The sequence below is a fragment of the Pavona decussata genome, unplaced genomic scaffold (genome assembly GCF_977016875.1).
Source record: "Pavona decussata unplaced genomic scaffold, jaPavDecu1.1 SCAFFOLD_133, whole genome shotgun sequence".
In the NCBI taxonomy this organism is placed as follows: Eukaryota; Metazoa; Cnidaria; class Anthozoa; order Scleractinia; family Agariciidae; genus Pavona; species Pavona decussata.
The window spans coordinates 1,415,103-1,436,900 of record NW_028145546.1 but is presented as its reverse complement, the minus strand read 5'-3'; the positions used below and the strand labels follow the sequence as shown (position 1 = coordinate 1,436,900).

General features: G+C 40.4%; 2 protein-coding genes across 3 annotated transcripts; both read left to right on the top strand.

Annotated features, from left to right (window-relative positions):
* Positions 1-447: 447 nt before the first annotated feature.
* LOC146468111 (QRFP-like peptide receptor) lies at positions 448-5,526 on the top strand. The gene has a single exon (XM_085124754.1). It carries the CDS (start codon positions 681-683, stop codon positions 1,698-1,700), a length of 1,020 nt encoding a protein of 339 aa, XP_084980880.1. The 5' UTR covers positions 448-680; the 3' UTR covers positions 1,701-5,526.
* A 154-nt stretch (positions 5,527-5,680) lies between these two features.
* LOC146468110 (orexin receptor type 2-like) lies at positions 5,681-16,532 on the top strand. Of its 2 annotated transcripts, none has more exons than XM_085124751.1 (2): positions 5,681-5,972; positions 7,130-8,579. In XM_085124751.1, the coding sequence occupies exon 2, from the start codon at positions 7,307-7,309 to the stop codon at positions 8,564-8,566; it is 1,260 nt and encodes a 419-aa protein (XP_084980877.1). In that variant the 5' UTR covers positions 5,681-5,972; positions 7,130-7,306; the 3' UTR covers positions 8,567-8,579. The 2 variants fall into 2 exon arrangements, with proteins under 2 accessions (XP_084980877.1, XP_084980878.1); XM_085124752.1 differs by lacking the exon at positions 7,130-8,579 and adding an exon at positions 15,318-16,532 and having other exon boundaries at positions 5,736-5,972.
* Positions 16,533-21,798: the final 5,266 nt, after the last annotated feature.

Genomic DNA, 21,798 nt, shown 5'->3' with positions numbered 1-21,798 from the left:
ACTTGATGATCTTTCTCGTATGGAGTGTTCTACTCTTTTACAGATTATCCTTATGGCTTTTTATTTTTTCTTGTTTTGTGTTTATAAATTTACTATGCCATCAAATGGTAATAAATAAAAATAAAAAGTATCTACAAACTTATTAGCCTGTGTACAGACTCCCCTCAGGAAAAATCGAGTGCAACAAAGGAAATAGGAGACGTCTGCATGTAGGCTATAAACTTATATATCAGGACTCGGCTGTTCGAAAGACGTTTAACGCTCCTCTGAGAATAAAGATAAACAGTTTCTGGTTCTTCCGTTAAAAATAGTTTTAACTTACTGTTTTAGGTTTTCTTTTACGCTGAAGGGAATTCGAAGGACCGAATAATTTACCAAGAAAGCGAGAAGAGAAAAACAGCAACTACAACAACAAACAAACAAAATCGACAAAAGAAATAAAACAAAACACAAAACAACCAAAAAGCGAGTGCGAAATTCATGGTTTGAGCAACCAGCTTTCATCGTCACACCTTGTTTTTTTTTTTTCAAAAACTTTATCACTCTCCGATAAAGTACATTAGGTGTCACTGAGATCTTATGGGAAGGGCGTGAATAGCGAACGAAGTCCATTGCCAATATTACATATACTTCCTATTTTATTTATTTCTCTACTTGTTCTTCTTTTACTAGTACTAGAGATGAATAACAACACTACTTCTGAGCTAATCGAAGAAAACCAAGATGGCCGCCGAATCACAACTTTCAGCATTTTGCGAACATCAGCTTATGGCGTCATACTAACCCTTGGAATTGTGGGTAATGTCTTTGTTGCCATCGCCCTGAAGCGAAAGAGAAGAAAAAATGCGAACGACTGGTTTATTCTCAACTTAACAATATCTGATCTTTTGTTTATCGTGTCTCTTGCAAGTGACATTCATGTAGAACTGGCGTCTTCTCCGTACAACAGTGTTTTTTGTAAAGCTCTGCGGCCTCTTTCCACGGTTTTGTTTGATGCCAGCATCTTCACCATGACAGCAATGGCGATTGAGCGTCATCACGTGATAACCAAACCATTTCATTTGAAAATGGAACCAGGCCGCGCTCGGCTTGTGATTGGAGTAATCTGGGTTGTGTCAGTGGCGCTTGCAGTCCCACTGCCCATAGTATCGACTGCTGGGCTTAATGAGTGTGTGGAAGACGGATGGCCTGCACATACTTACAGTAGCATCTACACAGTTGCACTGGTAGTTTTGCAATATTTGCTACCGCTGATAATCATCACTGGATGTTACGTTGGAATTGCTATTTATCTTTGGAAGGAAAGAGCGTCAAAACGCACGCTCAACATCCGGGATGATAATGCCACGAGGTCAGCAAGAAGGGACAACATTCAAGCACTAAAAGCAGTTTTAACTGTTGTTATCGTTTTTGCCGTTTGCATGCTGCCCAATCAACTTGCTTGGCTTCTCTGGGAGTTTGGACGAGAAACGCACCAAGAAATGGCGAACGAGTTCCTAAAATTTTCTCCCATCACAGCCTATGTACAAAGTTGTGCGAATCCAGTCATTTACGGAACTTTTCTGGTTTACTTCCGTCAAGAATTTAAAGCTCTGCTAATAAAATGTTCTTTTTGTTGCTGCCCGTGTCAGTGTGCTTGGAACAGGGGAAGAAATGTTCATCTTAATGATGGTTCTACTCCAGCTCAAAGCGAACCATAACAACAGTAAATATTCCGGCAACGACAACATTAAGGTTGACACCCGCAAAGGGGAGAGCGGTAACGAAGCAAATCACCAAATCCGACTGGAAATGGCGGAGCAAAGAAATATTGGGTTTATTGAGGAAAATGAGCGGGACGGTCAAGAATCTGGACTCTAACTTAACACAATTGAACCCAGGTAACCTTCTTATTCCGTATTGGATAACAATATTTAAACCTTGGTCAAGCGGCAGATTCCAATATTGATTTTGTTGACGGCGTGTGAATATTTTGAGAGAGATTGAACAGAAAACATACAGCCCGCGTGTTTGGATTGGCCTATGAAGTTGGGTTTTATGGAAACAGATAATAAAGAGGACTTTAAGCATGTATCATTCAAGTGTTTATCAGGTGTATAAAAACATGAAACCTTGCCAGACTAATTTAAAAGTGGCGTATTTTCCCATGAGTTTGGTCTAAAAAGACGAGCTTCGCGACTCAGTTCCTTTGTTAATGAAAGGTTTGAGTTTTTTCCCTGAAGTATCGGGCTGTATTATGATAAGTTTTTTTTTACCCATTTTGGGTTGTCTTGTATGACTTCTAAGGGCCGGTTCATACGTCGAACTTTACACAAGCCGAACCTAATCATTTGGTTCGGCGCATGTAAAGATCGACGTATAAATCAGTTAGGATCGACAGATTTGTATTTGGGTCGACCCGCCGTTCTATTCGACTGCGCCAGTCGAATAGAACGACAAAAGTTCGACTTCGATTCAGACGTCGAACTTTGACATGTGCCGAACCAAATGCATACGTTACGTATAAATTATATAAATCATATCTATCACAGAGGTCTGCGCGTTCCATCGACTTGGCATGCGCAAAGGACTTCATTCTGACCAAGATGGCAGGAAAAGAGGAATGCGCTTGTTATTCTTGTTTCGAAACAACTAAATATACTTGTCTGAGATGTGAAAGATTTAAAAAAAAGAATATATTCTTGATGTGCACACGCACTTCAAAACGACAGAAACTTTCCAATACAGGCTATATCAAAGGCGAAGCCTCAAGACTTCTCAGAGCAAAATCTTCAAAAACAACATTTGAAGAAAACATTACTCTATTCAAACAGAGATTACGCTACAGAGGTTACCTCGATAACCTTATAGATAAAACTCTTTCAGAAGTCAATTTCAGCGAAAGAATGTCGGCACTACAAAACAAACAAAAAACGCGCAAAAACATTTTGCCGTTTGTTACGGAATGTCGCTCTTCTGTGCCTAACCTAAAATCACTCAGATGAGTAAATGGCACTTGATAGAAAATCAGCTAGCCTCTGCTAAGAGAGATCTGCAAAGACCCTTCCTTACTTTCGTACAGAAAAGGGAGATCTTTGAAATACGCACTCGTAAGAACAAATTAGCTTTGGAGGTCATATTCTTCCTTAAAGTGCCCCTAACCCTTCAATTTGTTTTCTTTTGGTAGATTTCCATATCCTTGAAGAACTCATTTTCGAAAAAATTATTTAGAAATATTGAATCCTTTTTATTTTACGAGCGCTAAGTTACTGAAATTTTTAAATTTTTGCGCGCTTTAAGCCCTGCTGGACAAATTTTTGTCTTGTGGGCTCATTAGGAACGAGCCAATAAGAAGCGTCCGATATTTGACACTTTCTTAGCTGTGACGTAAGAAAAGGACACCAGAAGGATTTAAAAAAATACAGAAGGAATCTTATGCATGCTGATTCCTTTCTCTGCATTTCGAGAGTTGCTGCATCCAAAAACCACACATTTTCCAACCATTTTCTCTGTTTACAATTGAAGCATTAATGCAATGCTTCGGCTATTTTTGTACGATGTTCTTTTCTTACGTCACGCTCCATATTTGGCCGAGCGGGGGACCAATGCGACCGATGGGTGAAAATATCGACAAGACTGCCTTCACTTCTAGGGCTCGTAAAAAAAAGGATTCAATATTTCTCAAAAAATTTTTCGAAAAATAGGTCTTGAAAGATATGGAAATCTACCAAAAGAAAACAAATTGAAGGGTTAGGGGCACTTTAATCTCGTGCCCTGATCTCAGTCGGCTCGGGGGAGATCTGGGTACGAGATTAATTCTTCCTATCTCGACCAATAGGAGCCGTGTTTGGCCTGTCTTCATTATTTTACCAAACAAGCTCTTTCATGTCAGAATTCATCTTTCCCACCATTTTGAATCTTGTTGAGTAGAAACAACAGCTGCTGACCACGAAAATCCATTTTCTCACTTAGCGTTAAGTTCGACTTCAGTTAGGTTCGACGTCTGAATCAACTGCCGAATTTAATTATTTGGGTCGACCTTAATAGGTATTAGGTTCGGCTCATGTAAAGTTCGACGTATGAACCGGGCTTAAGGTGCTACATGGTGCTATTTTATAAGTTTTTTGTTATAGAAAATCAATGCTTTTTGCAATACTGAGGATCTAAATAGAGTTTTCTTCTGGGGTTGTCAATGATGACCTTCCATTGGATATTGCTGTCACAATATTTTGTCCTTCATTTCTGACCGGCCTTTTTCGAGGGTCTTCTCACTCTGAAAGACATGTCAAACAACAAGAAAAAGCTTATCTTTTCTTTTGTTTGCTGTCTTCGTTAATTTCTTCGCCTGTTCATGATCATGATAATCAGTATTTTGAGCATTGTAATTTTTGCTAGTATCGGAAGTATAGTTAGGAAAAGTATAGTAATAGTGTCATTATTTGGTAAAGAATACTGGCTAGCTTGAAAGCAGACCCGTTACTGGTATTGCACGCGGTACTATATTTCACGATAAATTCCATAACAGTCGTCGTTTTCTTATAATTTTCCTGAGAGGAGTTAGAGTGGATAAGCGTAAAGCTAGGTTGAAGAGTGGATTCTTAGGCAGGAGTTCGCTTTAGAAGGGCGTTTTACTCCATTCTCACTAATTGTATAACAGTGATTTTTGAAATTTTTTATACGGAACACCTGAATCCTCGGAATATTGATAAACATCCGAGTGTCTGTGTTTATCAGTCTGTATTTGGTTTAATTTACGTATTTATGATGTGAGCACTTAAAGAAGACATTTGAGACAGCTAGGACATGATTAAGAATAGTGATAACGATAAAGATAACCCAATACGAAATGTTCATAGCGCTTTACAAGGAATGGCAACTTCGTCAACAAACATTGTGATAACTCAATAACAACCTAAAACATATTATTGTGTCGTGAGTAACTTCCAATAAGTTATGTATCTCAAACTTTCCGGACCCTGGAAGGAAAAGCTTCTGAAAATTGCCTGTTTTGGGATTTTTGACGGAAAAGTTCCGAAAGTGTACATCCTAATCGTCTTAGTGTAGGTACGATAGTTTCTAAAGCTGGAAAAGGGGCGTGTAGAGCTGTTTCGACAAAGGTTGTCCAAAAAAGCGTAAAAGCGTACGCGACAATGCGGAAAGGTAGTCTGGGAAATACCCAATAAATTTCAATAAAAGCTCAGAATCTATAATGCCTCGACCGTACAATACGTTTCGGCATTGTCGCGTACGCTTTTACCCTTTTTGGACAACCTTTGTCGAAACAGCTGTGGACAAAATAAAACAATAGTCCAATTCAGTTGTCGAAGCAGACCTCATTTTTCCCGCTTTCACTCGCAGATGTCATAGGCAAAACTGTCGTTGACAACACAACGACTCCTGATATTGCGAATGAATGAACGCTAGTAATGGCGAGTTTAAGAGAAAAAACGTTTCTGAAAAAACGTTGCTGAAGTTTCTGAGGTAGCAAGATAGATTATTTATTTATACGATAATTTTTAAAGCTGCAAAGCTTGTTGGGTAGTGTAGTCCAATTAAGTTCTTCAAACCGACCTGCTTTCATCACAGATATCATACATAAAATTGTTGTTGACAAAAGACTCTCGATATTGCGAATGCATAAATGCGAGCTGAGACAAATTAAACGACGAGAATGTTAATATCGACCGTCGTGCCTTTGAGTATCACAGAAACGGAGATACAATTCGCAGCGGGTGAATTGTAGGAACAAAAGACTCTCGATATTGCGAATGCATAAATGCGAGCTGAGACAAATTAAACGACGAGAATGTTAATATCGACCGTGGTGCCTTTGAGTATCACAGAAAAGACATACAATTCGCAGCGGGTGAATTGTAGGAACGGTCAGTATTACACTGCTAAAATCAGAGATGTCTGTACGAACTACTGGACTGTGTAATGAATGCGAACTTCTTACTTGCAGATATGAACGAAGCAGAGCAAAGCGTAAACAGGTGAGTAATTTTTCGACCATATTTGAACGCCATAAACAGCCTGTGTGATATATTCTAATTAAAACTGGAGAATAAAACGTCGGTTGCCCCAAACTAAAAACAATTCAAATTTTATGTTTTAACCATCAGCCAGAAATAATAGCCTTTGCTGGAGAGGAAAAATTCTGCACACTTATTTGTCAACGAACATTATCTGTTTACCGAAAGGTAAACACTTTTCCGAGATCGTTGTTCAAGGGCAAATATCCGTTCAAATAAAGTTTGTTATTAAAATGTGTAAAATGGTTTGACACTGGCTTAAAAAACACTGAAACTAAACGTTTTGTAAAACACACTGAAAGACTTCGTTCTATGAGCTTAGATATTCATTGGCTATGATGGATTGAAAACCGAAGCGACAATCATCGCCGCCAACTGACATCCTTGATGCGTCTGACGATATTCCATGCAGAATAGTGTGGTAAAGCAGTGACACAAAACCAGCGTGCTATTGAATGCGAGGAGTGTTTAATCTGGTTTCACAAGGCATGTTTGGACGCTAGAGAGTCTAACTTTAGAACCCTAGACAGCACCCATCATACGTCTAGTTATGTTGCAACTGCGGCCGTAAAAGTTTTTTTTCGTCGCTGTTTCAATCCAATATTGTTCCAGTAATAGGTTTGTAACATTATCTGGCTTTCATTTCTGCTCCTCTGGAAGCCCAGCAGGCGGACAACCTGTGTTTAAGCTTCGGTTTTCCTCTGCAGTTGTTCGGCAGCCCTTCGCATTTGAAGCCAAATCAAAAGAAAACGCTGTGAAAAGTTATCTCAAGATCATAAACATCAACTCTTAAAGGATCTCTTCAAAGAGGGATAATTTTCTAGCTTTGATTGAGGACGAAAACCCAGATGTCATATTTGGCACCGAGTCATCGCTCACTTGTGCACATAACTCTGGTGAAGTGTTTCTCTAACAATACCAGGTCTTCGTTAAAAACAGATTATCTGATCGCGCATGGAGGTGTTTTATTTCCACAAAAACGATGTTCTGGCGTCACCTAGGGAAGATCTATCTCAAAATGATAGTAAACTGTTATGGATTCAGCTCCAAATACATGTTCCTTGGCTATATTAATGACATTGATAACAGCATCGATTCACATATGCGTTTATTTCCAGATGATTGCCTCTTACTGTAGTGTTCAGCGGTTGCGCATGTGACACATCCGGGAACGTTGAGTGAGCGAGCGGGGAGTGTTCGTAATGTCTTCGTGTGGAACGGTTTTAATAAAGTTCTAAGAGTGGTTTTAAGGCCTTTGTGGCGGTCACTTTACTACAAATTGGCGACGAGGATCCATGAAGATGGCAAATTCAGCGGAACGAGCTTTACAGCGTTTGAATTTAACTGGTTCGGCTTCACAGGTCACGAAGCGATGGAACCGGTGGAGGAGATCGTACGAGTATTACATCGAGGGTAAAGGCATTACACAAGTGGGACGAAAGAAGTCGCAGTTGCTTCATTTGGTAGGCATTAAAGTCCAAGATCTCTACGAAGATTTGGTAGATCCTGGACCAACCGCGTCGACGGATGATGTGTATTCGGTCTGTATTTGGAAGTTAAATGCTCATTTCCAAGCCAAGGACAATGTCCCGTACGAGAGACATGTTTTTAGGCACATGGCTCCGGGGGCGGGAGAAACTGCGGACAAGTTGTTGGTCCATTTACGAAAGCAAGCTCGAAATTGCAACTTTGGCGAATCATTGGAGGAAAATGTACGTGATCAGTTGAACGAGAAATTGCCTGATATCGAGTGGAAGAAGAAATTGCTCGAAGTGAAGGATAATACTCTAAAGGATGCAATGGAAAAGGTTCGGCTGTGGGAGTCTGCGTTTGAACAAGCCTCTCAGATGGTAAATTTAAGTCGAGAAACGAGTGTGGGCACCAATGCGGTTGGAACAAATCGAGGCAATAATAAAACGTGCTTCAACCGTGGTAGTGAGGGCCATTTTGGTCGTGACAGGAGATGTCCAGCTAATGGCAGAAAATGTGGAAAATGTGGCAGATTTGGGCATTTTGCTCTTTGTTGCAAGGAGGGAAAAAGTGGATTCAAGCCTTCAAAACCCAACAAGCAACACAAACGGCAGCAGCATTATGATCGCAGGCAAAACTTTCGTGGACGACAAGCTAACTTTGTGGAAGGGGATATTGTGCAGCCGGGTGTGGATGACTCTTTTACTTTTATAATTGAAGATCAAACATGTGCTCTGTCAACAGCCAGTGAGCCTGTTATTACTATGAAGATTGGTGGAATCAGTAAGGAAGTGTTAATTGACTCTGGTTCAGCAAGTAATCTTGAAATTAGCCAGGGTGACTTTAAGGAGCTTGAACAGAAAGGATTAAAGGTCGCATTGCAGCCAAGTAACAAAAAGCTGTATGGCTATGGAGGCCAGGGGCTCGTAGTGGTTGAACGGTTTACGTCGGAGCTGTTAGGGGACAATGCTAAGGTGTCTGCACAGTTTACTGTTGTCAAGAAAGGGCGGTGCCTACTCGGTTACTCAACTGCAATTGACCTGGGGGTTCTACATGTCGGTGCAGCGCCAACCCCAGTTGCTTAGAATTGTAATATTGTAGGAGATGCTTGCGTGGAAAGCCTCATGGCTAGATTTTCAAGTGTGTTTAGTGGGATTGGCAAGTTTTATTCTTTAAAAAGAATTACCAATTGAAATTATATATTGATCCTCACGTGGTGCCAGTGGCTCAGAAGATGCGTTGAATACCGTTTTCCCTTAAGGATAAGGTGACTGCCAAAGTAAATGAACTCCTTGAGAATGATATCATTGAAAGGCTGGAAGCGCCTACAACATGGATTAGCCCGGTGGTTGTCGCACCTAAACCGTCAGGTGACATTGGCCTGTGTGTTGACATGCGTAGGGCCAACAAAGCCATCGTGCGCGAAAGATTGCCTATACCAACTGTAGACGAGGTATTGGAGAGCCTTAATGGGAGTACTGTGTTTTCTAAACTTGATTTACGTTGGGGTTTTCACCAAATCGAAGTGGAGCCCAATTCAAGAGATATTAATGCCTTCGGCCACGGATGACGGGATTTTCCGGTACAAGCGGTTGAGCTTCGGTGTTAATGCTGCTCCCGAAAAGTATCAACACATCATTACCCAGACTATGGCTGGATTGTGGGGTGTGGCCAACATAGCAGACGATCTAATTGTACATGTACGGATTATGCAGGATCGTGACAGGAACCTGATGAAGGTGTTGGAGAGGCTAGAGGAGAAACATTTGATCCTGAATGCTGAGAAGTGCACCCTTCTAATGACAAAAGTAGTCTTCATGGGACTCCTTTTGACCAGACACGGTATTGGACCGACCCAGGAAAGGTCAGGGCTGTTATCGAAGCAAGCCAATCACAATCCCCGTCCGAAGTGCGTAGTTTTCTTGACCTAGTTGGGTTTAGCGCTAGATTCATACCTGATTTCTCCACTACTGCTGAACCCCTAAGGAAGATTGCTAGAAAGGGGGAACCATTTCTTTGGGGCGAGGAGCAGGAGAAGTCTTTCCAAAAGCTGAAAGAGCAGATTGCCAGCGCACCCGTCTTGGCATACTTTGACAAAGAAGCTCGCACCCAAATCATTGCCGATGCCAGTCCGGTTGGACTTGGAGCTAAGCTTGTACAAGAAGAGAGTAGGGAACGCCGTTTGTTATGCTAGTCGTACTTTGAGCCAGGTTGAACGCCGTTATAGTCAAACCGCGAAGGAAGCTTTAGCCTTAGTTTGGGCGTGTGAAGGTTTTCACCTTTATTTGTATGGTCTGCAAGAATTTGAACTTGTTACTGATCATGAGGCACTCAAGGTTATTAACGCGACAAGGTCCAAGCTGTCAGCTCGGATAGAGCGCTGGGTTTTACGCCTTCATCCTTACAATTATCGTGTTTGCTATGTGCCCTCCAGAGAGAACATTGCGGATGCCTTGTCCCGATTGACTAAGATTGAAGATTCCTTCCGTTCCCAGGACGACGACGAGTATGTTCGCATGGTTGCATCTCATGCTTCACCAGTGGCCTTAAGGACTAAGGAAGTTGACAAGCCTCAGCCCAAGATTCGGAGCTACAGGCCATCAGGAAGTGTCTCATTGCTGGGAAGTGGGACAGTGTTCCAAAGCAATATATACCAGTGCACAACGAGTTAACCTTCATTTGCTATGTCATTTTGAGAGGTACAAGAATTGTTATGCCTCAATCCCTTCAAAAGAGAGTGGTCAGCCTAGCACACGAAAGACACCAGGGGGTCGTCAAAACAAAGGAGAGGCTCCGTTCGAAGGTGTGGTGGCCAGGCATGGATCGTGAAGCGGAAAGGCGGTGTGCAAAGTGTTACGGATGCCAGCTTGTCACAAAGAATGTTCCACCTCCGCCATTGAAACCTACCAGTATGCCTCAACGGCCGTGGAAAGAATTAGCTCTGGATCTGCTAGGACCTCTCCCATTTGGAGACAGTCTATTGGTTTTAGTGGATTATTACAGCAAGTGGATGTTATCAGAGCCACAACCAGCAAGGTCATTGTTCAGCGACTCGACGCTCAGTTTGCAAGGCTTGGGATACCTAATTAAGGCTATGCGGACTGATAATGGTTCCAAATTGGTGTCTAAGGAGATGAAGGATTCTCTGAGCGAATTGGGTAAAGAGCATTGGTACACCACCCCCCTTTGGCCAAGGGCTAATGGCGAAGTGGAGAGGCAAAATAGGTCATTTCTAAAAGCCATCAGAGAATCCCATGCAGAAGGAAAGAATTGAAGGGAGGAGTTAAACAAGTTTCTACTGGCTTACAGGTCCACTCCTCATTCGACAACTGGGAAGAGCCCAGCTGAGTTGCTGTTTAGAATAACACTCAAGACAAAGATGCCTGACCTGACCTATGTGGATGAGGAAATAGAGGGGAGCAACCACGCAGCCAGGGACCATGACGCTGAGAGGAAGCAGGTTAACAAAGATTACACCGACAAAAAAACTTCGCGCTGTAGATCGTGACATGCGAGAGGGAGATACTGTTCTGTTGGAACAAAGAAGAGAAAATAAGCTGTCGCCTGTGTATGAGAAGGAGCCGTATGAAGTCCTAGCCCGATATGGGGACCAAGTTGTGCTGCAGTCGCCACAAGGAGTGCAGCACAAACAGAATCTGCAGTACATCAAACCCTCTAATGTTCCAGAGAGTCAAGTAACATTGCAGCAGAATTCTGGATTTGCAACTGAAATGTCACTGCCCCAGGTGAATCCTACATTAGCTTCACCAGCTACACCAGCTGCAGATCTTGGAGGAGCAAAAGCTTCAGAGATACCATTTTCTGTATCTACAGAACCACCACCCCCAGAGGTTCCCGTTCCCAGTGCTGAGGAGGACCCACCTCCGCTGAGGAGGTCCGGAAGAATTCCTAGGCGCCCACGAGCTTTGAACGATTATGTTTTGCAGTGAACTCATTTTCATTTACCTAGTCACTTCATGCTTTTATGTGACCAGGGACAATTATTTCATTTTAATGAAATAATTGTCTTTGTACTTAAAAGTACAAAGACTTTGCCGAAGTAATATTTTTCAGCTTTGAAATCACTGATGTTAAAATCAAATAGACTTGTATGTTACACGTTTCATTTATTTTGTTATGTAAGCGTTTGTGCAAAGAAAGAGGGAGAATGTAGTGTTCAGCGGTTACGAATGTAACACATCCGGGAAAATTGAGTGAGCGAGCGGGGAGTGTTCGTAATGTCTTCGTGTGGAACGATTTGAATAAAGTTCTAAGAGTTTTTTTTAAGGCCTTTGTGGCGGTTACTTTACTACACTTACATAGAACGAAGTCGGTAAACAAAACACCTTCAGAAATGTTAAGCGAGAAATGCGGGGCCGTGAAAACAAAACCAGAGTGATCGGGAACATTGATGACTGCTTAAAACTACCGTGCAAAAGGACTTATTTCCTCGCTTTGTAGTTGGGAAAGTACATATGTACATGTACAACATGATGGATGTGCCCCTAGAGTCAGCACCTGTTAAAGAATACATTGGTGTAGAGATTACTAACAGACTGGAGTGTCCACACAAACTCAGTTGCAACTAAAGCCATTAAAATCCCTGGGATTCTTCGTAGACATCTTAGACACTGTATCCTTAAGGTTTAAGAGACTGCGTTCAAAACACTTGTAAGACCACAAATGGAGTATTGCAGCTCTGTCGTTGGGATCTCTATGAGAAAGGTGATGTTGCAACGCTTGAGAAAGTCCAACGTAGGGCCGCATGTTTCGTTAAAGGCGACTACATCGGAGAATCTAGTGTCACGCAAATGTCTAGTGACCTTGGATGACAGAGCCTCGAAGCGCGGAGGGCTGTTCCCTCATGTTCAAAAACTGTGCGCGGCCTTGTGGATGTTGAAAGCCAGATTCTGGCCAGGAGTGAACGTGCAACCAGAAAATCCACAGGACAGCACCGCTACAGGAACGTCCATGCAAGCACACAAGAACTGTTATAGATCATCATTCTTCCCACGCACCATCCCAGAGTGGAACCATCTACCCCCGCATATTCGGAATGCTGTTGAATGCTTCAAGTCCTCCCTTATAACTTATAATAAGTCCTCCCTTATAACCTGATGGCTCTGATGGTTATAACATCAAATTTGAATTTTCTAGTTTGCGGCAACCTACGATTTTTACTCCAGGTGCAATTAGAATATACAACACAATCTGCTCACGACGTTTAGACATTGTACAATAATTATTAATGATATAACATTAGATAGAAGAAAGAAAGATCCTCGCAGTTATATGGCTCATATGTTCATATTCAATGATATAACATGATCGACAAATGACTCACCTGTTTACGTTTTGTTTTGCTTCGTTCACTGCAGATAAGGAGTCCTCCCTTATAACGTATCATAAGTCCTCCCTTATAACCTGATGGCTCTGATGGTTATAACATCAAATTTGAATTTTCTAGTTTGCGGCAACCTACGATTTTTACTCCAGGTGCAATTAGAATACACAACACAATCTGCTTACGACGTTTAGACATTGTACAATAATTATTAATGATATAACATTAGATAGAAGAAAAAAAGATCCTCGCAGTTATATGGCTCATATGTTCATATTCAATGATATAACATGATCGACAAATGACTTACCTGTTTACGTTTTGTTTTGCTTCGTTCACTGCAGATAAGGAGTTCGCATTTATGCAATCCAGTAGTTCGTGCAGACATATCTGATTTTAGCAGTGTAATACTGATAGTATCTACAATTCACCAGCTACGAATTTTATCTCTATTCCGTCATACTCAAAGGCACCGCAGTCGATATTCACATTTTCGTTTGAATTTGTAGGTACGTATTTTGAACGAGCTTTTGTTAGCTCATAGACGTTAGATGGGTAAATAACGATTGAATGATTGTGTTAAAGCTACAAAAGTGTAGTGTATACAAGATATAACAATAGTGCAATTCACTTCTCCAAGCAGACATCCCTCTGTTCACCTGCTTTCACTCAGAAATGTCATAGACAAAACTATTGTTGACAAAATAACGACTCCTGATATAACGAATGTATAAATGCGAGCTGAGTAAATATCGACCGCCGTGCCTTTGAGTATCACGGAATAGAGACAAACTTCCCTTCGGGCGAATTGCAGACACGAACAGTATTACACTGCTTAAATCAAGACGTCTGTACAAACTACTGGACTGTGTAATGAATGCGAACTTCTTAATTGCAGATATGAACGAAGCAAAACAAAACGTAAACAGGTGAGTCATTTGTCGATCATGTTATATAATTGAATATGAAACATGACTGCGAGGGCCTCTTTTTTCTTCTATCTAATGTAATATCGTTAATGGACAATGTTTGAACGTCTTCAACAGCCTGTGTCGTATATTCTAACTGCAACTGGATCAATTTAGAAAATTTAAATGCTAAGTTGTAATCATCAGCTAAAAATAATAACTTTTACTGGCGGGAATATCTGCAGTAATTCGTCAACGAACATTACCTATTTACCGAAAGGAGAACAGTTTTCCGAGAGCGATGTTCAAGGAAAACTGTTCATGGACAAATATCCCTTCAAATAAAATATTTTATGCTTGAAATTCTTAGTTTAAATATTTGGCTAAAAATCCCCGTATATCCTGTGAGTGTTATATATATGTTAAGCTGTTATTCTTCCTTTTCTGTGTCTATATCCAAGAAAATTGTATGCGAAGTGCCGACAGCACCTTCTCTTCGCTAAATCAAATTGGAATTTCGCTACTTCTAGTCAAAAGTCTTTGGATAGGTCCTTCTATTCGCTAACGTCCATCGAAAGCCTAACAGATGACTTTCCTCTTGTTTAGCTCTAAATTAATCCTTTCTAGACCGGGATTTTTTTTGTCTTCTGGGGCCGAGGGGGGCGGCGGAATTCGCCCCGCCCCTTCCCTTCCAAAAATATAAAAGCTATGACAATGAGACTTGAAGGATAGATAGCATGTTCAAAGATGTTTCCTTTGAGGTCGGCTAAGGGAATTCACGACGTGATATGACATGGTAATTACGTCAAGAATGCCAATTGGTGTCCATCTTGGATTTCTGGATTTCCCCAAAACTTTAGCAAGTAATCAAAACCAATAAAGGAACACTGATATGAGCTGATAACGTAAACGTTACTTTGAAGACAATTTATTTTTTCTTTGAAAAAAATGCCTGTCAAAAATTGGTTGCCATGGTAACGTTAAAATCAATGAACACTAGCCAAACACATATAAGTTATTTCCAGATAAATTTTTGAAAACGTCTTGAAGTTTCATGGCGTTTGCTTTAATAATAATAATAAAAATATTCAGGAGTCCGAGCCACCCCGTGCAGATCCCGCCTCCAGGAAAGACATTTTGTTATGTGGTTTAACGTGCATCTGCACACTTACATAACAGGCTTCCGTTGTTTGAAAGACGTTTATCGTTCCTCTGAAAATCTAACCAAAGTTTCTGGTTCTTCCATTTAAAATAGCTTTACCATTTGAAGTGAAGCGATTGCAAAAATGTAGGACAAAATCGTTTAATGTCCGCGAAAAAAAAACACAGACCAAAGCTGACCTCAAAGTTGATGCCCAAGGCAATTAATTTTAACCTGGCTTAAGCAACTAAGCATGATGCAAATTGAGAAATCAGCTTTCTCCTTCAGACTATAACACCAACACCAGCACTGGTGATTTAGCGCTTTTAACTTGAAAAACCGGTCTAAAAAATGAGGTACAATGGGAAGGGGGACAACCGGACTCTTGTTGTCTTGATAATATTACATTCTGTGAATCTAGTTGTTTGTTCTTCTTTTGCTAGTACCAAAGATGAATAACAACACTACTTCTGAGTCAATTGAAGAAAACCAAGATGGCCGCGGAATCAAAACTTTCAGCATTTTGCGAACATCAGCTTATTGCGTCATACTAACCCTTGGAATTGTGGGTAATGTCTTTGTTGCCATCGCCTTGAAGCGAAAGAGAAGAAAAAATGCGAACGACTGGTTTATTCTCAACTTAACAATTTCTGATCTTTTGTTTATCGTGTCTCTTGCAAGTGACATTAATGTAGAACTGGCACCTTCTCCGTATAACAGTGTTTTTTGTAAAGCTCTGCGGCCTCTTTCCACGGTTTTGTTTTCTGCCAGCATCTTCACCATGACAGCAATGGCTATTGAGCGTCATCACGTGATAACCAAACCATTTCATTTAAAAATGGAACCAGGCCGCGCTCGGCTTGTGATTGGAGTAATCTGGGTTGTGTCAGTGGCGCTTGCAGTCCCACTACCCATAGTAACGACTGCTGGGCTTAATGAGTGTTTGGAAGACGGATGGCCTGCACATATTTACAGTAGCATCTACACAGTTGCACTGGTCGTTTTGCAATATTTGCTACCGCTGACAATCATCACTGGACGTTACGTTGGAATTGCTATTTATCTTTGGAAGGAAAGAGCGTCAAAACGCATGCTCAACATCCGGGGTGATAATGCCACGAGATCAGCAAGGAAGGACAACATTCAAGCACTAAAAGCAGTTTTAACTGTTGTTATCGTTTTTGCCGTTTGCATGCTGCCCAATCAACTTGCTTGGCTTCTCTGGGAGTTTGGACGAGAAACACATCAAGAACTGGCAAACGAGTTCCTAAAATTTTCTCCCATCACAGCCTATGTACACAGTTGTGCGAATCCAGTCATTTACGGAACTTTTCTGGTTTACTTCCGTCAAGAATTTAAAGCTCTGCTAATAAAATGTTCTTGTTGTTGCTTCCCGTGTCAGTGTACTTGGAACAGGAGAAGAAACGTTAATCTTTGTGATAGTTCTACTCCAGCTCAAAGAAAGCCATATCAACAGGAAAATTATACCGGCAATGACAACATTAAAGTTAATAACCTTGAAGGAAACATCAATCATGAAGCAAATCACAACGATAACATCCATGTTGAAATGGCAGCGCAAAGAAATCTTGGGTTTTTTGAAAAGAATGATCTGGAATTTCAAGAGACTGCGCTTTAACAAAATTGAACTCTAGAAGCCTGTGACCAGGGACCATATTAACAAGGCCCCCCTGAGTTAGAATGTATCCTATCGAATCATAAGTAATGTTTATTAACGACTTGCTATTGTTAAAAGACAATAGTTAGGATGTTCTTTCTCAAATGTAGTGCCAAGACCGTAATTTTGATATCACAAGCAGCCAAGAAACGGGTACAATTTATTGTCAGTTTTAGCGACAGTAACTCATTAATTTATTCATTTATCTCTCCTCGTGTTGATTACGTTCAAAGCTAAATTAAAAAATTACGCATTAAGTTCACTAACTACGAAATAGTACATCTAAAGAGGTTAACGTACAGTTTTAATGACACAATATCTTGAAAACGGGACACTCAATACACAAATACAGATAAACAACGCAATTCAATGACAAAACCAAAAAAAAAAAACTGATCTATAAATCGTTTCGTTGCTGAATCAGTAATGAATAGCGAGGAAATCTTAAATTAGTCGAGGAGATTGTTTAATATGAGCAAGATTTCCTCCTGAATATTTCATATTTAATTGAAGCATGCACAATTCAGGCGTGGCTGGTATTAAATTGAAAGTTCTGCTTTTCTCTGAGGTTGAAGTAGGGCCAATTAAGTTAAAAACATACATCCTAAACAATAATAAATCGGTCGCCATTTATACATGAGGTCTGTAGTTGTTTATAATTGGCTGTTGAAAAATCCTCGGAGAAACAACTAATAAGATGTGTATATCTGTACGTGTGTAAATAGTCTGAACTACTGAACGTCTTAAAATCAGGTTTGCTAGGAACTTTATATCAGCCTTCGAGATCAAGCGGACCGACACCACGTTTCTGACATTAGTGAGTAAACTCTTTTCTGCACATCAGCTCAGCCGTCCAGCTTTGGCACCCCAGAATTTGTTGAAATTTGTTCATTTTGATGCATGTACAGAAACTGCTGCCAATTGTACTGAGATGTACAAGATACCAATGGGCCAACTAACCATTCCCCTTAGTGGACAATTATCAATGTTCGCGGTATAGTTCTCTAGTCAAGCACTGACCGGGCTAAGCGATTCAGTTCAGTGGCCGACAATGAATTCCATACTGATACAAGAGGATCTAAGACTGATCTATTTTCCTTTTTATATCGGTATATTTTACTTACGCATGAGGACCTTTTTGTGCCTTAAAAGCCGGAGTAAGTAAAACCGAAACACCATCAGGACTAGCTTTAATACGAAATCTAGCCGTGGCACTATCTATTTTTTCCACTATTACGGGAAAAATCTCTCGGATAAACATCCTGGTTGTTACTATTGTAAGAAAATCGCATGTATGTTTAAAGTAGGTGTCGGCAAAGTGTTTTTATTCGCCCTCTGCTTTGTCATTAAGCTTCCAAGGAAACGGGAGCTTAAATCCTTAAACAAATCGTGTCCAACCTTTCACAATAATTTCTACATTATTTAAACTGAGTAATGTTCTACCTCAGCTAAGTTGAAAATAATTGAGATCAGATAATTTAACTGCCACTGTAAAGAAACTAGAACCGTGTCAACGTATGACAGCTTAAAGTAAATAATAGTTACTTTGCCGGAAAATCCGAATGTCTAACACGTGGGTTGTGTGTGTAGACAGCTGTTGCCATTACCTTCTTTGTACGACTAAAGCCAAATAAAATTTTATTGAAACGTCTGCTGTTTAAAACGCAAGAGCTACATTTTGTGGAGTCGAGATCGTACTCATTTTCAGGAGCGTTTGTTGACGGGGAAAGCTTTGGAATCCTAGGTATTATTTCATAGTTTCCTATTCTTGAGTATTCCTAAATACTGAAACATGAAACGCACCAGCATGTGCAGGAGATTTGTTCACGGAATCAGTGGCTGCTCATGTGACAATTCGCTGTTTAACATGTTGCCCTATTACAAAAATCTGATGTGATCACTGTGTATGTAGATAACGAGCAATGGATATCAATCCATCGACGCAAAAGCAGCTAGTTGTAACTTTCTCTTCACTGAGACACGAGGAGGGACAACGGTTATGAGAATGACTAAATATTTGCAACATAAGAAAACTTCTGAGGCAACATTAAGTGAATGTCTTTTTATACGTCAATCATAAATTATGATGAAAGAAACATTAGTGTATTGAATTTTATTTCTTCCATTCTGAGAGAGGCTTTCAGTTTAAATTTATCGTTTTAAATATTTTTTTCACAGATAGACTGGGAAACATCTACGATATGTGACGCAATTCTATCGTTTAAGTTCAAAATAAAGCGTGTTGTCCCTTATCCGTGAACGCTTTATCACAAGTTGTTTATTAGGTGACCCACAAGGCATGGCACAGTTAAATTTCTGGTTTGTCTAGGCCGAAGGAACTTATTACATTTTTCCACTGGATAAGATTTCAATCTATCACGGGGTCAGTATACCCTAGAACCTTAAAAGCTTTCCTAACGGTTGTCGGCACCCATTTGTACACCTGGGTGGATAGAGAATAGGTACATTGTTTCTCTCATAAGAGAAAGCAAACAGTGAAACTGAAGGGGTGTTAACCATTACATAAACATGCCAGTTCCAGCTTGTATGAAGTCGATGTATATGTATTCAGTTGTTTCAGCTTTCTTTTTTAATCTTTTGTTAAGATATTCAGGCATCGTGAAAAAAACATAGTATTGAATTTTGTTTTAAATTTGGTTTTCATTTTGTTAAATTTATTAATTAACAGAATAAGGCCCAACGAAAGATCTTTTTTCATTGCCTGAAGATTTTTTCCCGAAACGTGTGCTGTTAATCGCAAGCTTATTTTTCGCTGCTTTGTTGACAATCGCAGGAATCGATTATATTATGAGATCAGAATTTTGTGAGTGCGTTCAGCAGTAGTCCTAACATCTAAGAATTATTGAGATTGGTTTATTGAATTACTCCGGACATTTGCAAGCGTTTACCGTCATACAAATTGAGGTAAATGTTGATAGAAACTATGAAGGAAGTATATAAAAAATCGGACGTACAGTTTCTGTTGATCCTGATTAACAAGTTTAGGTGGTCTTGACGGACCAGCCTATAAAGTTTTCGGCAACTGTGACGAATTTTAAAATGTTTATCCCCGTATCTCAGTTAGGAATGTTAGTATTACTAAACTGGCTGCGTGTATGATTACGCGCGGCTGTTGAATTCTTTGATTCAAGGCTCTTAAAAAAAGATCTGACGTTTTTCATTCTTCAAAAAGGTGTGGGTCTTGTTTTGCAGTTCTCGAATAATATTTTGTGATGACTTTAATAGTAACATGGCTCCCTGCAGGCTATTCCGGTATTTACTGACGCAAATGATAAAACGAATCGGTCCACCTCTATGATTACAGACTCCCCTAAGTCCTGTCAGACCGTTACAAATGGATGCATTGATTTATATCCTCATTTGCATTTTACCTTTTTTTTTATCATAGGGTATATTGTTTGCTTCATCACCGATAAACTTAAACTTTCAGTGTAGTGGAGAATCTAGAGTTGCTAGTTGGTGCCAAATTTGCACCCACTGGAAGGCAACTGCAGAGAAATCTGTTGCAATGAACAACAGTACAGAGCCGTACGATCTCTTTGGAACGGATCTAAACTGGTTTGATCCGCGTCAAAACCGGTTTAAAGTGAGAGTCCGGTTGGTGGCCAACTGTATTGCTTTGTTTATTGCTGTAATTGGTAACGCGTTTGTGGTAGCCGTTATAAAACAGAAGGCCAACAGATGTATCAACGATCTGTTCATCGTGAACTTGGCTATTTCTGACGTACTTTTTGTCGCTGTATCGTTGTTGCTCAACATTTTTTTTGAAATGTTCCCAGGCTCTTTAAGCTTGTTCCATTGTGTTGCTTTAAGACCCCTCGGAACCTCTGCGTTTTGTTTGAGTATTTTTACTATTACTTCCATGGCGATTGTTCGGTGTCGCATCATGTGCTACCCGTACCGGCCAAGAATACGCAGAAGAACAGTCTACTACTGGATTGCTACTCTCTGGTTGCTGTCACTCCTTGTAAGTTTACCAGCCATGCTCGTCGCCAAGGTTACTCCACGTGGGAGGTGCATGGGGGACTGGGCATCAAAGATACACAAAGATGCCTACATAATTTGTTTATTGCTGCTAAAGTGTATCTTACCTTTGATCATAATAACAAGCGCGTATGTCAAAATCGCAATTTTCCTCATGAAAAACAAAGGTCCACAGACGAGCTTAGATGGAAACCGAGCAAGTAATTATCGAGACGGTGCGCGGAAAGAGAACATACAAATTGCTCAAATGTTGGCTGCGATAGTTTTGTTGTTCGGCTTGTGTACGTCGCCACACCAGGTTGCTTGGATGTTGAAACAATTTGGTGAGGAAAAAGAGAGACAAATTGCGTCTATAATTTTTACATTTTCCTCAATTTTGCAGAGCATGCATTCCTGCGTGAATCCTTTTATATACGGACTTATGTCAAAACAGTTTCGAGCGGAATACTTGAGGATTCTCGCTAAATTAATGGACTGTCGACACTGTCCATTCAGCTGTCATTGTTTTGAAAGAGCGACCGTTAAAACTTATCCTGTCGAGCAAACGAAGTATCGGACAAGATGGCTCAAAAGTGAAAACAAAGAGTTGGGTGGAACAGAAATGACCGTGGTCAAAAACAAGCAGCGAATCTCCGAGGTGGAACGTCAGGATTTTGCAGAGATATTTGAAACTCAAAGAGATTTTTATTCGACTGAGTCACAATTTTGACCCGCACGCACGTACACTGGCCACACAGCGCATGAGTAAGAAGAGTCCGCTGATATATTTAAGCAGGACAGATTTCAAGCTGAAACAACAAACAAGGAACTCGGTTCATGGAGGTGAAGAATATTTTCTGAATAGCATGCGGAGGATGTATCTTTGTAAGTTTCAAAGTTAAAGTGTACTCCTTAATTAAATCGTTAAATCCAGAAATCGCCATGAATCTGTTTTTCAATATAGTTTTAAGTGCGACCAGATTTGCGAAAGGAAACGTTTAGCAGAGTTATGTAGAGTTATGTACAGGTTTTTAACTTAAACTCACCAAGAAGAGTGCAAAAAATTTCTGGCTTTTCCAAGGCTCCGAGACACAGTGGTAAAATGGGTGTACATGCTTACGCCGAGCGCGAGGGAGCAGCTACGTCACAGTATTTCTATAGAAACAAATACAATTCAAAATGGTGGCAATTAAAAGATTTCAGGTATCTGTTTCTATTCGCGGTAAGGCCAAAACAACAAAAAACAGCTAAGGTTGTTACCT

Excerpts from the sequence above, each read along its gene's own strand:
- LOC146468111 (XM_085124754.1), top strand. The coding sequence starts at position 681 with ATGAATAACAACACTACTTCTGAGCTAATCGAAGAAAACCAAGATGGC.
- LOC146468110 (XM_085124751.1), top strand. The coding sequence starts at position 7,307 with ATGAAGATGGCAAATTCAGCGGAACGAGCTTTACAGCGTTTGAATTTA.